A 17,094-nucleotide genomic window follows, 5' to 3' on the forward strand; every position below is an offset into this window, starting at 1 on the left:
CTCGTCCTCCCATTGCCATGGGGAGGGGTGCTGGTAAAAGGCATCATCCAATGGGTCGAAAATGGAGAAGTCAGTTTCAGCTTCACTTTCAGCTTCTTGCTCTCATAACTAGGATTAGTGCAACTATAGAGATGTAATAATGCAGGAGAGTTAATGGAGCCGTGCGTGCTAACCACCACTTTTGGTCAGCTGTCAGGAACTGTGTGACTGAATCAGTGCAGTAAATTGAATTGATCAGGTTGGAAGGGACCACAGAGGGCCATCTAGTCCAACTTCCGTGGTCAAGCAGGGTCATCCTAGAGCACATCACACCAGACTGCATCCAAAAGGTGCTTGAATGTCTTCAGTGAGGGAGACTCCACAACCTCTCTGGGCAATCTCTTCCAGTGAATGGTCATTTGCACAGTAAAGAAGTTCTTCATATTCAGGTGGAACTTCCTGTGCATCAGTTTCTGCCCGTTGCTTCTTGTCCTATTGGTTGGCACCACTGAAAAGAACCTAGCTCCATCCTCTTGACACCCTCCCTTCAGATACTTATACATATGGATGTTCCTGTCGGAGTTGTTGCATTGCCCTTAGGAGTTAATGTGATTGCAGTACATAGAATCACAGAATCACAGAATCAATTAGGTTGGAAAAGACCTCTGAGATCATCAAGTCCAACCTGTGACCAAACACCACCATGTCAACAAGACCATGGCACTAAGTGCCACGTTCCAGTCTTTTCTTAAACACCTCCAGGGACAGTGACTCCATCACCTCCCAGGGCAGCCCATTCCAATGCTTAACACCCTTCCTGTGAAGAAACAGTCATCTTGTGGAACGCAGTGCGGGACTATGTATTTGTATCCCAGAATACCTGCCTTAGCAGGCTTTCCTCACCCTAATGCAACATTGAAAGTCCATGTTTCTCACTTTATTGGCACTTCTGCATTACTCTTTGTGAGGACTCTGTAGTCCTTCCTTTGTAGTCTCTAGAGTGTAACCGAAATCCACTTTCAGCAAGTATTTATGTATTTACTTGACTTTAGAGGAAAATAATTAGAATTATTTAATAACTTTATAAGCATGTAGTTCCAGTCTTAAGACTTTTTAGCTGCCTGTAGAATAGTTTCCCTAAAATAAATGCCTTTTAGTTCTCTGGAACAGCAAGAGTATCAGCCAAGACCACTGGGGGGAGCAACTGACTTGTGCAAATGAGCCTCTGAGGAGGCTCAGAAGGCCTCTTGTCATAGACAGCATAGGGAATTTAGACATATAAGCATCTAAAATTTAAGAATTAATTCGGTGACTAAAAAACTGTATGGGGTACAAAAGTTAATCGTATTCCTTGTGTCATCTGTGGTAAAACTATATCTCATTCCTAGTTTATCTTTTCCATTATCTTGTGGGCCCCACCTTTTGCTTCCATTCCCCATAGCTAAGCTGCTTGTCCCTAATATCACCCTTTTCTTTATTATATTCTGTTTTCCATTACCACCTTCAGCTATAGCAACATTTAGTCCCACAGCCTTACAGTGAATCAGGGAAGCACAACCTGGGATCCCAAAGGAATAAGACTGCTTGTAAGTCTGTGCTGAGAGATGGCAAGAAATTTCTCTGGCAGCAGGATAACTGAGAGGCAATATTGGGAAGCTGGGACCTGATGCTGCCAGGTGTGAGAGGACTGGCAAGAAAGGACATGTTAAATTTGTCCAATTATATTTCACAGCAAGGAAAACTCACAGGCTGCATAATTTCTCCCTAGAAATCAAAGTATTTGAGATTTTTTTAATAGATTGAAACATTGTATTTTATCACCTATAACTATACCCACAGAGGTCTTTCAATCCTCTTTAGACAGGAAGAGATCTTTAAGAGAAAAGTAGATCTTTCACTGATTTTCTATTGCTTAAAAGCTACTGATATCTTTAGCCCAAGGTAGCCTCTAAATTGTCTTAGTCTGAAAGAACTTCCTGATTACCTCCTTTAGGATGACAATACTTGTAGAAATTAATCATCTTTAGTCTATATTAATAGATTTCTTCCTGAGTGTCTCTGAAATACAGGCTAATTATGTGGCTAATGCACTTTTATTACTTATTTGTCTTAGATTCATATCCAAATAAGGTAATGTAAAAAAAATTGACCAGGAACATAAATGCATTGAAGATGAAATCACCAGCCTCCTACTCCAAAGTGCTGCAGCTCATCAAAATTATTTTAAAATCTAAATTATTTCAAATATATCTTGAAGAATTTATGCTTTAAACAAACCTTTATTTTGTGAAGCTTAAAAACTTAAAACAATGTATTTGCAATTTGTTTAGGTATCGTAAACTTACACTCATACTGAAGTGGCTTTATATTAAAATCTAGACAAGGAAAAATATTTTCTACTTTGATTTGGACCTTTTAAATGTAGACTCAATTTCAGAATATGATTTTACTTATGGCTTACTCATATTTAAAAGCTGAAGTTTATTTCAGACGTGTCACCATCACTTTCAAATAGCCAGGATTTTCATTCCAGATGAGCTCAGTGTAGATCTTAACATATATAGGTTTTGATTCCAAAGTGATGTTTTGAAAATGGAAGATCTGGGTCACTACAATATTCATTCTACTGAGCAGTAAACACTATGTGGCACACACTAAACTTTATTCACTTCAGCTGTATTGCTCTCTGAAAGCTGGAATTGTTCTCGGGTTGCTCTAAAATAAGATCTACAGACACAGTTATGTTATTGGCATACCTTGTCTGCTGTACAAAAAAATCCACTCCTTAAAAAACATGGTGTACTAGCTAAGCATAAGCTATACCAACAAAATGACTCTTTTGCCAGGATAAGCAGCGCTTATTTTGATTCCTCAGTATAGCTGTATTAGCAAACTCTTTACAGTGGAGATCAACTCCAAAGCAGATCCCAGAATATCCTGCTTCTCTACAATGTCAGCATTTGCTGCAGAACTCCTCCTACAGAAGGAAAAACAGCTCCCATGGCTCCAATGAAGATCAAATTGAATACACAGCAATGCAATATTCCAGCTTCGAAGATGGACCTAGTCATCCCAGTGGGATGCTGAGTTAATGCACTCTTTCTGGTGTCTCACAGCACATCTTCTTCAAGCATCACCATTTTCCCTTCCAAAAAAGTAGTTTCTCCCAGTAGCTTCTGCAGTTAAAAAATCTGCAGTATTTTAAATATGTGCCAATGACTTATATTAAAAATAATTGATTATGAAATGTATAAGAAAAAAAAGACTCTGCCTGGGTTGTATGTAGATTTAGATATAATTAATTCAAAAATCATCTTAAGTATAGCTGCCACAGAACTCTCTGGATGCTACTTGAGAAGCTACAGCTACCAGTGTAAAAGGGGCCCTTCTGCACGTGCAGAGTGCATGATGTCTAAGTTTTACAGTCCTGCTAGTCCAGGACTAAAGATTCTGACTGTAGCAGTCAAACATCTCTGCCACTGCTGTGATGCACAAGATTAGAAACAATCAAGTCATTAACAGATTAGTGATTGATCCCTCTCCTTAATTTCTGAGCCTACAAGAAAGATGGAGAGACTATTTAGAAGAGCATGTAGTGACAGAATAAGGAGGAATAGTTTCAAACTGAAAGACAGTTTAGATTAGGTATTAAGAGGAAATTCTTTAGTGTGAGGGTGGTGAGGCACTGGAACAGGTTGCCCAGAGAATCTGTGGATGCCCCATCCCTGGAAGTGTTCAAGGCCAGGTTGGATGGGGCTCTGAACAACCCAGTCTAGTGGAAGGTGTCCCTGCCCACAGCTGGGAGTTAGGAACTAGATGATCTTTAAGGTCCTTCCAACCCAAACCATCCTAGGATTCCATGAATCAGTTTTACTCTGTACATCACTGTGACACCATATGAGACACAAGTCAGAAAAAGGAACTTCCAAACCCATAATTCTGTCCCCATAAACAAATACACAGATGAGCACTGCCAGCCTTAAGCAACTGGAGTTAAAATGCAAACACTTGATTATATTTGCATAGTTGTGAAAATTTATTAGTTACAGTGTAATGAAAATCAACCTTTTTTTGGTACAGGCAGAAGTAAAAACATACTTTACATTAAAAAAAAAATCACAGCTTTAAAAACTGGCTTACACTGTTTAAAATGAGCAAATCTGGTTGTATTTCAAGGCATTGGACTTTAATACCTAATTTTATGCCAAACCATCACACAGTGCAAGAAATATTCTGCAATAGTACAAATTCCATACAGCAGTGCTGAATACTTTTCCATTTAAACTCAAAACATTGCTGTAGTTACATTTTTCTTTACATACTCTCTATTACAAAAATATCAAATTGCAAATTTAACAGTGTATTCTACAAATAAATGCGCCATGAGCAACAGGAATTGCAACTTTGGGACAGTTACTTTACAAAGTGTATTATAAAAATAAATTATATGGCAAACATCAAACAAAATCAAGCACATGCCTTAGGCTTTGCAAATAAAAGTGAAATTCAGCTGGCAGAAAGACTGCTTCTCTCTCTCTGACTAGGTACTTTCAAAATGCCAGCAAGGCCCTTCATTTTTAAAGCCCTACAAAGAGAAAAAAATATATAAAATCTAATGGAAGCACTAATACTTCCACGAATAGTCAGTAGCACAAGTGACCCTGGTGTTGATGGCAGGGAGCTTTACAGTGATCCATCCCACGGGCGTGGAGGGCAGTGCACACAGGGAGCTCTAGCGGGGCCGTAACTCATCTAGAGTTCATGCGTAACTGGTGAATGATGACACTCTCTAAAAGAAAAGAGAGCAAAACATTTGGGTTTATGAAACTGCAAATGCATTCATTGCAAGTTACTTTAAAGAAGAACAATTACGAGTGGCAGTGCTAGGCATTTTTCTAGAAACGTCTCACAGACTTACCCTCACATCGCTGTTTGATAAAACCATCCTGGCTAATGCTACAGAGGGAGACTAAATTAGTTCCTGTCTAGGGCCCAGAGCCCCCTGGCTTCCACTTCAATATCAAGACTATCATTTGGTCATCCATAAGGAAAAGAGAAATACAGTTGAACGGATTAAACCACAGGGACACTAAAGTTCCAGTTCCATAAGGAAGACTTGGAGTTGGATGTCTTGTAACCTGTCTAAGCAAATCTATCATAAATCTGATGGCAATTATGAAATGGAGACGAGGAAGACGCATGGGGCCATTTCTCACTTTTTTTATTTAAACTTGGCTTACAAACCTATGCTGGATTTATTCAGCAAGTCTTCTTGAATTTGCTACTGACTTTAAGGGGGATAAATTTCAGCCACAGCATGCAAAACTAAGTGTTGACCTTTTCTTTGAAAGACTGGATTTAACTTATATTAAATTATATATATTATATATATATATTATATATATAATATAGGAGGTCCCTGATCCTGATTCGCTCTGCTGAAGTACTAATGACCTGGTCTGTTCTTCTATTCTATATACATGGCTCTTACAGGCAACTTTTTTAATATAAGAATTTAGCTATCAAGGACATTTTTCTCTGAAAAATTGTGTTTTATCCAGGAAATTATTTTTCTTAAGATTCCTTCCCTTTTTAATAGTCTTAATTTTTCAAGATTTACACGACCCAAGAAATGACACTAATCAAATCATTATTGCCTTTGACATTTTTATTGACTTCTGCTTTAGTTTGCTTCCTAACTAATATCTGCAAGACGTTTAAGTTACATTATAAGAAGAAAAATGAAAATATTTTCCATGTACTCTTAGTGCCAGAACTTTGCCACTAGATGGCAGATCACAGTGCTGATGGTGATTCCTGAATCAGAAAAGCAGTGCTTAGGCAACATCCAAGAAAATACGTTAAGGCAAATGAAATAATAGAATTTCCCAGACTGAAAGGATTTATTTTCCATACAACTTATCATTAACAAATGATTTTCAACAGATATGTATACCAGTTCTACCACATTTGAGCAGTGAATGTGAAAGAATCACAGACTACTGTATGAATTTACCTTACAACCACTGCTGTTCTAGCTTGAAGCTCTTGTGAAATATTATGTTAAAATCTGCATTTATATAATATCAGACTGTAACCTCAGGCAAACTCTCCCCTAATTTCAATGGGAGTCATGTGAACTCTATATGAAACAATTATTTTCTTAATATTCACTATGCACAGTATATATTAATATGGAGTTTAGACACAAAATTCTAAAAACTAAATGGGTAGCAGAAAAATATCCTTGTTAAGGCTCAGTCACTGAATGAACAGCAAAACTACAGCATGTTTCTCAAGCAGTCTTCCTCCTATAGGCCCAATATAGCAATTTTGCATAAGAGTAGGAGAAACTATTTCAAAAAAATCAAATAATTGTCTATCAGTTGTTTGTATTTGAAATGCTTACATATATATAAACATATATATTATACACACACACATACTGTAGTTACTAAAAGAGGTGTCTGAGCAGCTATTAAGCTAAAATTAGAGTAGGGCACATTTTGTAAGAGTTCTTTTGGACCAGCCTCTGTAGGAATATGATTATATCAGAATGATATGATTACATAAATTTTTTTAGCATTATAGATGTGAATAGTTCCAGGACCTATGAATTAACTTAAACAATTGATTTTCATGACAGTTAATGTGAAACAGCTAATTCTGCTTTTAGTCCCACTGATGTAAATCAGAACTTCTCCAGGAAACACGTCAGGATACCGGTTCATATAATGAAGCACATAAACTGACATTTTAACATACAAAGTTTAATTTCTTCTTACAATATATACAAACAAGTAACACCAGATAATACAAAAATCTATGTGCAACAGACAGCACACGCCCAAGCAACAGAAGAGTACATACATCAGTAATTCTATTTTTTAAATCCCAATAAGAGTTTTTTGGTTGGGAGAACAATTCACACCTGAGTGTTTCACACCTGACTCCCAGAGCTGATAGTTCTGAACCTCACAGTAGTTAACCCTGGTGGCATTTTCAAAAAAAAGCCGGGTTAAGAGCAGTGTGTAGCGAGTAAGATTCAAAGTGAAGTTAACATCTGCAAAGAGAAATGTTGCATATAGTTTTGCCTGAGAGAGCTCAGGCAAAATTAAGGGAATAAGGATAACTCACACTGACGTTAGGGGGAAAAGCCATTCCCCTAAATGAAAACAAGTTTGAAAGATGAGCTCACAGAAACTCCTGCCAGCAAACTACGTATTTCAAAGCAACTCAATGAAATTGGCCACTGATGTGTGATGGGAACATATAATTGGTCTTAAAATTGTCCTCACTGTTGTGGTTTATGCCAAGTACCTGAAACCCAGCAGGACAGTAGCTTACTCTCTTTAAAGACATGCTCTTCCACATCTGATCAGAATTACTGAATATTCATGTAAATATTGAGCATGTTTTTGAACATGAGTAGTGTATTTCAGGCAGTGACCTATGACTTGGCATCCAGTTGGCGTGAATCAATATATTAATGTGGCTTTAGAGATTACTCACATGATGCTAATTACTATTAGCCATAAGTGGTTTGTGGTTTAAATACAGTAACATGCATATTCCGTGGACATATTCAGAAGAACCACAAAGTGTTGTTTGATTTTTCAAAATTCACACAATGGGTGTCACAAAAGGAAAAACGGTGCGCAAAATAAATGAAAATCTGTTTTTCCTCTACCATTAACTTAGCATGTTTACCAATCTTGAGAGAAATCCCTCAGGCATGAGGGTTGAAGCTCTGTGCTCCTTCATTTTTAGTCACACTTTCTCAAATGTATTGATCTGCTAATGACTACATTAGCAATACTCACATGTAGCAGTAATTCTGGTGATGGGATCCAACGTAGGAAACACAGTAGAACACTTATTATGAACTAAATTTAAAATCAGAGAGATCACTTGGAGAACTGAGGGTGCACCTTCTCGGTCCATGTGTGCTGCTCATGAATGAGTTGGCATTTTCCCTGCTCTTCCCCCTCTCCACCTTACTGCTGTCCTATGTTCCCATTGCTTGGCTTATCACAACTGCTTATATGGCCATGCCATCAGCCAAAACAGGATATCTCTCCAGCTGATGTTGAAAACAACTAAAAATGCAAAGATTGGTTCTCAGCCACCTTAGTTTCCTGACGAACCATTTTAACTATCATTATGACTCTGAGTTGAGTGTGTTTTGCTATTGAAATTGTTCCACTTCATTAAAAAAATAAAAACCAATCAAAATGACAGAGAAAAAGGTAAGAGAGATAAAGTATGAGGATGAGTGATTCCAGATGATCCGTTAGGAAAGCTTGTTTTCCGCATTATAATCCACTAACGTAGAATACAAAAAAGCCCTGTAAATAAAGGCCCTAGTATTTTCCTATGGATTAGTGTATCAGAGTTGGATTCTTTGTTGCCTTGTCAAATCTGAGGTTTGAACAAAGCTTGTCCTTGTGGTACTTCTGACATCACTCTCTTGTGTTCATTCTTTGATGCTGTATGAAGGTGAGCTCATGCTCTACTCTTCCACGCAGTGGGGTACTGCTAAGATCTTGCTCCTCTTCTCTGCCACCCTTTTCATTAAACTGGAAAAACTTCTTATTCTGAAGACCCCTATTGCTTTGTTAGGTTTGGTTGAAACTGGTTGATCTGTTCAGTGTTATTCATCAGGGAAGGACAGATGGAACGATGGACGAACACAGACACTTCATCTTATAAGCTTTTTTTTCACAAAAGGCTGGGCTCAAAGGCAGCCTTTGGAACAGGGACATGAAAACAGGGGGGCTCCCTCCTCCTAGTTCAATATCCTGACCACTCAACCACTCACTTGTTTCTGCTCAGTGAATACTGAAGCACTTCATGCAGAACAGCACAGCCTTCAAAGGAGGGAATAAGAATGCCACCTTCTTTCCCCCCTCAGTCTGTCAGTGCCATTGGTGAACCTGCCTGCAGCTGATGTGAGTTTGAGTCTCCTCAGGTATTGCTGGGAAGGGGGATCTGTCTCCTACATTTGAAAAAAGGTTTCAATCAAAAACTTTTTAAAATAAGCAGTACTACCCCTCCATTTCCGTGGTATTTATCTACTAGGAAGCCTTCATGATTCCAGTCACTTTAAAACAGCCCCTGGTTTCCTGTGCCTTCCTTCTTTTTCTGGCCTGAGAGCCTGGAACTAAGCTATATTGAAGCTAGCCTTTCTTTGTTTTGCCAGATTCCTTTTAATTCAGATCAGTTCCCCAGTTAGGTTCAAACACTTGTGCCAGCTCAAGGGACAACCACATGTTGAGTGACTAAGTGAGCACTTTCTTGGCTGGAGTTGACAAAGACAGGACTACAGCTTTTCGCTCCAGTGTGGGATTACATCCTGACTTTAAGTGACCATGAAATTGTGGCTTGACTTAGAAGCTCTTAGAAGAAATACAGGAATACCTGGATTATGGATCTTGGTGAGGTTCAGAGGCCGCAGTGCTAGAGTTAACTCACAACAGAAACCCTGACTAGACAAAGGCAGTGGAAGAACATCAGGAAGATCTTCAGGATGCCTCTGGGGCTTAGACACTGTCTTTAGACTTGGTTGTTTAAAGTGCCTTCTGGACCTGACCTACTGAATGGAGAATCTTACTGTAGTCACTAAACATAATTGCCTTCAGACTTAGAGGAAATTCCAATATAATACAGAGTGACACTTCAAATTTTAAGACTTCTGAACTATAGGCTTTCTTTTTTCTTCATCTTAACCTTCTTCTACCTTTAAGAAACAAGGATAAGTTCAATTAAAACAGATGTTAAAATTTATAACTAAATATCTATTTTTAGCTAACAGTTAAACCAGCTGCCTGATTCCAACTCTTTAGGTTTCTGCTGTGGAGCAAACGTTCCTTTTTGTTGTGCTCCCCCTGGGAAAAATAACAGGATCCTCAGTCTGACCTGTCTGGAATTTCTCAAATCTGTCTCATCAAATCCTACTGACGCCATAGGAGCAATCCCCAGATTGTGCCTGCAGTTCTGGCTCTAGCTGAACCAGTTTGTGTGCCCTGGACTTCAGGTACTGTGTGGCTGGCTTGTTTCTGCAGGTGAATTAGTTTCTTAGACCTCAAACAAAAAAAAAATTTTCAACCACAGGCACGCACAGAACATTGCCTTGAGTGCAGCAACAGTTAACTAAGGAACTAAGTTTCTTTGACATAAGGAAGGCTTAAAAGGCAGCTGTAGTTCATCACTGTATCAAGCCACATTAGCTCAGGGCTCATGTTCACAATATTATTTAAATGACTGTTTTGACCTTAAGACTTGCTTCAGTGCCAGTATTTAGAGTGAATATCCAGCAAAAAGCTCTTAAAAATGTGTTTTCTTCAAACATCTGTTAAAAAATCCGTGTTACAACAAGAACAGTAAGATCTCAGCAACAATTTATTGACATACTGAGGCTTTCAAGTGATAAGAATTACTTGAGAGCATCTGATGTATTTCTGAAACAGTAACTCACATTGCTTGATAACTCCAGTTTCCAAGTTTTATCTGAAATACTGAATAGGGTGTTAGGAAAAATGATACAAATATTAATCTGATTTTTGGATGCCATAGGAACCAGAACCGTAGAATTAACAGGTACTGTAGGTGCTACATATGTAAAAAACCCAAAACCTACTTCTTTTTTGATGTGGCAAATTAAAAAATGCCCTTCATGCGAATAATAAAATACCAGTTTTATGGTCAGCTAATTGCTATATCTGGATCTTAAAGTGGAGAGCAATGCAAATCACAGACTGAAAACTAAACACTGCTTGGATGAATATAATTTTGTTGACCTTCTGTGACAGATTCTTCCATCAAATCTCTTCTCCTAGACAGAAAGCCATTTCATATTTCACCCACGGGTGCATTTTCCTTTCTGTGAATTGTATTTATTATTTATGGGTGGTCTTCCCGCCTTGCTTTCTGAAAGCTGTTTCAACCACTGGGTCCTTCACAGCTTGCTGAGATGGTTGAAGCATTATACAAACTTTAAACCCATCACTTATTGGTCTGCTTGGCTCCATTTCTTTTGGTTGAGACTTTCTTCTGTGGAAATTGATCGCTTAATGGAAATGTCCTTTAATAACTTTACTGTTATTAAATAAAAAATCATAACAATCATGGGCATCCACACTATTTCCATGCTGGAACAATTCCTTAGAACATGCTTAAAAAACGCAAGCATATAAATGAGGAAATTACAAAGAGGGAAGGAAAAACAATGAATCACCATGGTATTGTGAGGCAGTCTGTATTTATGACAACATATTATACAGAACTGAAAAATGAGACTAACTTCCTTATCAAACCCTCTCTCTTTCACTGTCTGTGCCTGAGCTGTGCCTTTAGATAGCAATTACTGCCACCAGCAGTCTGTATTGACTTCCCCTCTAAGACATACAGATGCTTGACAACTAAGGTTTAAATATAAGATCCCAACAAAGAAAACAACAACTGAAAACCTGGTCAGGTCAACAGAGTGACTTGCTTCATAGCGTTAGTGATCTTTGGAGCAGCCATAAATGGACAGTATTGATTTTAGCCAGATCAGTGTTTCTTCAGCTTTGCTAAAGACTAAACACTTTTTTGCTCATGTAGCTTCATCTGAGCACTGAGCTGGCAGTACCCAGTGTGTGTAAGTCAGGGACCTGGTTTTGAGTACTGTCTACAAATGTTAATTCCCTCTGGAAGAATTAAGTTGGTGCTTAACACTGCTGCTGCCAAGCATTGTGCTACATCCCTATGCCCCTGAATTCTGCAACTATCTTGAGAAAGCACCTCACCACTAAGAAACACTGACTTGGATGGGAGGCTCCTCGAGAGAAGGCAGGTCACACAGTGCCCATCCTTTCTCTCTTCCCCTCCCTCCCACAGCTGAGGTACTAGCTTTCAGTAAAACAGGACCTCAAGTGCACTGTCTCCTGGCATTGCTTCCCTAGGCCAAGTGGCATTTCAATAATGTGATCACAAGCAGGAAGGAAAGTGTCCCATGCAGTAGCAAAGGTGAAAAGTGATCCGCTAAGGTGAAAGACAACCAGTAAAAGTGACCGAACTTCCTTCAAATGACCAAGTCCATCATTAAGAATTCCTGAACTAGATTAATAACCTAGTTTAGCTGCACCATTCTCATTTCCTAGACTGAAAATCTTTCTGGCGTACAAGAACTGCCTTTATGATGGCTTTTTTTTTCCTTTTTTAAACGTGAATTCAAGAAAACAAAAGGATATAGTTACTTAAGTAGTCAGTGCACACACTTATTAGTTTTTTGTAAGTGACAGCTGCAGGACTTCATTAGTACAGGCAAACATGAGCAACTACACAGACAGGGGGGGCTGACTTCCATGGGAGCAGTAAAACCTGCAGAACGTACCCCCTGAGCCACTGCCATCAGCCCTGACCCCCGCCCAGGGAGGCAGAGCTGCTGGCTGAAGATTTCTTCAGTTCTATTTTCATAGACTGAGTCTCGGCACGAGGCTCGAATTTTGTCACATTTCCTGCTCCCGGGGCTGCCACTACTGGCTTTCCTGCTTTCATACCTTTTGACACAGGAATGCGGGTGGGTGTAGGTCTCGAGGATGACCCATCCTGGCCTGTCTGCAAAAGAGAGAGACAGAGAAAAATGCCATGAATAGAGGACTTTTTCTTCTCATATATTCTTACCTTACACTTTTCATTGGTTCTTCATTTATCTCTTAAACAACACTATTCCAAATCAAGTAACGTTCACATTTGGAATCTGGCTGTGGCACGTACTGCTAGAATATGGCTGAAGGTACAGTCGAGATCAAATGAGTTTCCCAAATCTGAGGTCCAGTGTTTTGGATCAAGATGGGATCAGGATGGGAATCGTTGCAAAACTCCCATTCCACAGCAGAACACAGTGCAGGCTGACCTTAGAGGATACCAGAACACTGGCTTAGTTGTCAGACAGGTACAATATTAGCATTGTGTACAGAGACTAACAAGGGTCCTCAAAACAGTATAGCCATGTGAGGCTAACACTGAACCCAGGGTAACTGCCATATTTTCAGAGCTGGGGCATGATAGCTCAGCATTATAGATAAAATTGAATTTTACTTCACAAAGTATGCTGGGGTCATGGCTGGGCCCACTTATTTCTGCACTGGAAGAGCAGGGGGGTTGAGAGAAAGAGACAGAGCAAAGATTGGGATTTCCTTTTCCTGTGACTGTGGTAGGAAGGATGTAGGAAAAGGCTCTCCCCCTCTAGTCCTACCCACAACTTGATGAACTCTCGTGAAGGCGAAGCAGCCAACCCAGATTTCCAGGGATACCTCATGGCAGTGTGGACATGGTCATTTTACTGTTTCTGCCAATCTGCTGCCCCGGCCAACAGCCTACCAAGCACACTTATCCTCAAGTGTGAGTACTTCAGAATTAAAAAAAAAAAATATAAAAATGGCCTAAGTGGTTGGTCTGGGGCTGGCAGACCCGACATGGCTCATGTGCCCTTCTGGAGTCTGACACAGAGGCCAGGCCAAAGCTATCCCATAGCTTTGAAACTGCAATCAGTTCATATGCTTAGGCAACTGAATCCCACCCTGTAAATGCACAAGGAGTACTTGGATAGGATAAAAAGATTCAAAAGGGCCAATTGCATTTTCTGTCTCTGTTGGCCAGATAATGATGCACGTACTCCGCAACGTCAAAACTGGAAGCTACCCCCTATGAACCATGACCTAAAGAGAATACTTCTAAACATGACAATTCTGAAAGGAAAATGGGCTTTATCTCCTGCAGTGTGCAATACAGACACAAATGTTCATGGTGACAACTTCAGTGTCTCGGCTGACTTTCATATGTGACTGTTTTCTGTTCAGATAATGGATGAAGACTTTGATCTAACGAAAGAGAACAATTCTCATAAGATCCTGGAATTCTAGCTAGGCCCATCTGCTAAATTACTAAACCATGTAATTTATGACACTTAAGTAAAATAAAACTAAACTACTGAAATAGATTCAATTAAAGGATCATGTCAGCTGCAATATGTATTTGCACATTTACTAAAAAATGCTCGTAAAAATGCTCAACAAAGGAGCACTTTTCTCTCTCCAACATTTTTCAGTCAGTAGCATCAGAGCTTTCTGTCTGCATCCTGAGTATGCAAAGGAAAACCATTCCTTACTCTTCTAAGGACAGTTCAAAACCCCATGTGTACACTCAAAAAAAATCACAATTGGAAAACTTGAATGCAGTCTGCTTGACAGGAAGGAAGCCATTTTCAATAACTAAGAGCAACATTTACAATAGCAGTGTAAAGGCTAATATGGAACTCACATGTAGATGTCAAAACAAGTTAGGCCCATACAATTGTGTAGGGCAAAACATGCAAATGCATTCCATCAGCCTTGGAAAATATGTCAACATCCCAGGGAACCCAAATGACAAACATCTTGTTCTCCCTGAAAGAGTTCCACAGTGTGTAAACATGAGGCAATCAAATGAAGTAGCTGGAATCTCAGGCATTTCTTCAGCTTTATTCACATGTAAATTATTAACTGAGGATTTGGGCGCTTTCAAGTTACTCATTTCAAGCCTAAATCACTCAAAAGCACTTTGAAAAGAACTCTAACTTGGTTTAAATTTCTTAGTTGCCTTCCTTACAGCATACTAACATGTTCATCCTATGGAAGCTAATGCCTGCTTCACACGCAGCTGCTAAAGTATTTTGTGTTTGCCAAGTGAAATGGCACAAAGGTGCCTCTCCAGCCGGCAGTCCCCTCTGGTGCGTGACGGGGCAGGCAAGCAGAGGACACTCTCCTCTGTGTCTGTCCTGTCTGGCAGAAAACCCACACGCTGTCTATCTCTTCGCCATTCCTTCCAAGAAACAAACTCTAGGCCATTCCTTCCAGCCCTGTTTGTCTGTAGGCTGCTGCCTTTTGCTTGATCCAGGAATGTGGGTCCAAACAGAAAGGAACTCTTACACAGCTGGCATGGAGCGCAGGAGATGAGACCCCATGGGACGCTGGGTGATGTGGGCTGGCTCTGAGCTAGTGAGGCATTATGTGGTGTTGGAACACCATGGGGACTCAAGTGAGGTTACTAAAGACATTACTGAGAGTGGGATGAACACACACAACTGCTGAGCTGGTTTAGTCAATCATCAGCCCTCACCAAGGACACTGGCTGGTTTTATTAACCTGTGAAGTTGCAGTAAGGCTGGACAGTCCCATTAAAGGAAGAAAAGCAATTTGAATGTACAAAACATTTAGCATGTTTTAGTAGTTTGTAACAAATCTTGCTTGGTGCATTTTACTGACACACACCAGTGCTTTCATGCACACGTTGACTTCTGGAATATTTTAAGAACAAAGGTGATTTTCAGCTTTTGTCCCTGATCTGATCAGGGCCCAGCTTGCCCTGGACAGAAATGGTTCAGTTCAGTGACCAACAGACACCTAGTGTAATTTGAGATGCCCTGGGCTACTTAAGCTAGAGTTGGCAGATAAGCCACAGGACCCAAGGAGACATGCAATCTCTGATAAAGCAGCTGGAAGTTAGGTAGGCACTTAAAATGACACTAAAAAAGTATGTTTAGGCAATTGCATCCTGAAAGAGTGGGACTGGAGAAGTAGCCAATACAGTCAATGGACCCCAGTGGGCAATTCAGCTCACACTGAAGCTAGCCATGTCTCAGCTGAAATCACGCTCCAGTCTCCATGGAGCCAGCACACAGGCCTCAGTGATGACAAGGGGACTGATGACAACAGGCTGACTCAGGTGCCCACACTGAGGCATCCTGTGCCATCTGAGGTGTCCCATCAGCTGCCATAGCAGAAAGGTACAGCTCTGTGCTATGCCTCCCAGCCTCAGGTATGTGTCTCAACTGCTACAGGACACACAGCCACCACCACACACCTCTGCACGGGCAAATGAGCTGATCCCTGGATCTCCAGCAGCTCTAGCAGATGCCTAGAGCACATCTGGGTCACCTACAAAGAGCTACATTTAGATGCCGACCTCAAACTAAATGCTGCCCAAACGAAAGTAGCCTTATAGCTGCATAAATGTGTGTTTAGTTTGCTCTGGCACCCAACAGCCTCTCAGCTGTGCCTTCCTGCTCTGGTCACAGGACGCTCTGCATGGTTGGTGCTGTGCCACTACGCTGGCTCTGCTGCAGCCAGGATTCCCTCTGCTTCCTGCAGATTTGCATGGCACTGAAGTCACTGTGGAGCCTGACAGCATAAACAGCTGGCACTGATGTCAGGCTTGTAGGAGGTGGGGAGCACAAGGATTATGTGATTATAATACTGACACCTATCCTGGTATCCAAAGAAGATTCAAATTCAGCAGCAATCCTACAACCAAATATAGGGCTTGAATCAAAAAACAGGATATAGGCACCACAGTTTGTTTGGGTTTTTGTCCACAAAGAATATTTGTTTTTATTTTGTGGGATTTTTACTGTAAACTGTATGAACTGTCCTGGGAACAGGAATTTGGGCCAATGTGCTAAGGCAAGACTAACAACCAGGCTACAGTTTCAGGCTCATTTTGGTCTCCATATACTCTGTGGTCCACCTGTAATAAAAAAAATAATCTCCTAGGTCTGCTAGGGTAGTTCAAGTATCTCCCTAGGAGTGGGTTTGACTCTAATCAAGCTAAGGAGAACCAACCCCCCTGTTTTCTACTTCTGTGGGAACTGTCTAAATCCATAGGCTGCCACAGAAAAGGCAATTACCATTTTAGGGTTTGGTTCTTTTTCTTTTTTTTTTTTTCATCAAAGTGGTGATGATTCTGTTAAATGCAGAACTCAATCCAACTGATCAAATAGGCTCCATCACATCAGCTCCTGCCATGGAGACCCCTGTGGGACTGTTGTGATGAGACCTGCTGCTCAGCTGGCCAGCCCTGGGCTTGTCCAGCAGGCACAACATGAAGCACTTCCAAAACATTTGAGTCCAGTGAGTCCGGGTACGAGTGGAGATATTGTCACTGAGGGGTGCCTTTTTTGATTCTTCTTGATTAAATGCTCAAAAATTTCTCATGTTCTCCTTCAGATGCCTGTGTCTTTTTTTGGACAGGGTCTCATTTTATATAATAAAATATAAATCTCTAGATACTCTATAGAGTATGTCAGTGTAAATC

The 17,094-nt window shown here is 40.3% G+C and overlaps 1 protein-coding gene across 7 annotated transcripts in view; it reads right to left on the bottom strand.

The window, feature by feature from the left end:
- Positions 1–3,991: 3,991 nt before the first annotated feature.
- Positions 3,992–17,094, bottom strand: part of FILIP1 (filamin A interacting protein 1) — a 105,754-nt gene continuing 92,651 nt past the window's right edge. For 4 of the 7 annotated variants that reach the window (XM_017825474.1, XM_017825501.1, XM_017825508.1 and 1 more), the window contains one exon: positions 11,053–12,579. In XM_017825474.1, coding sequence (XP_017680963.1) covers positions 12,373–12,579 — 207 coding nt within the window. In that variant the 3' untranslated portion in view covers positions 11,053–12,372. Of the gene's footprint in view, positions 11,032–11,052; positions 12,580–17,094 lie in introns of those variants that run through there. The other 3 variants (XM_017825456.1, XM_017825465.1, XM_017825483.1) reach the window with 3 other exon arrangements.

Source organism: Lepidothrix coronata, unplaced genomic scaffold, assembly GCF_001604755.1.
Source record: "Lepidothrix coronata isolate B3197 unplaced genomic scaffold, Lepidothrix_coronata-1.0 Scaffold4, whole genome shotgun sequence".
NCBI lineage: Eukaryota > Metazoa > Chordata > Aves > Passeriformes > Pipridae > Lepidothrix > Lepidothrix coronata.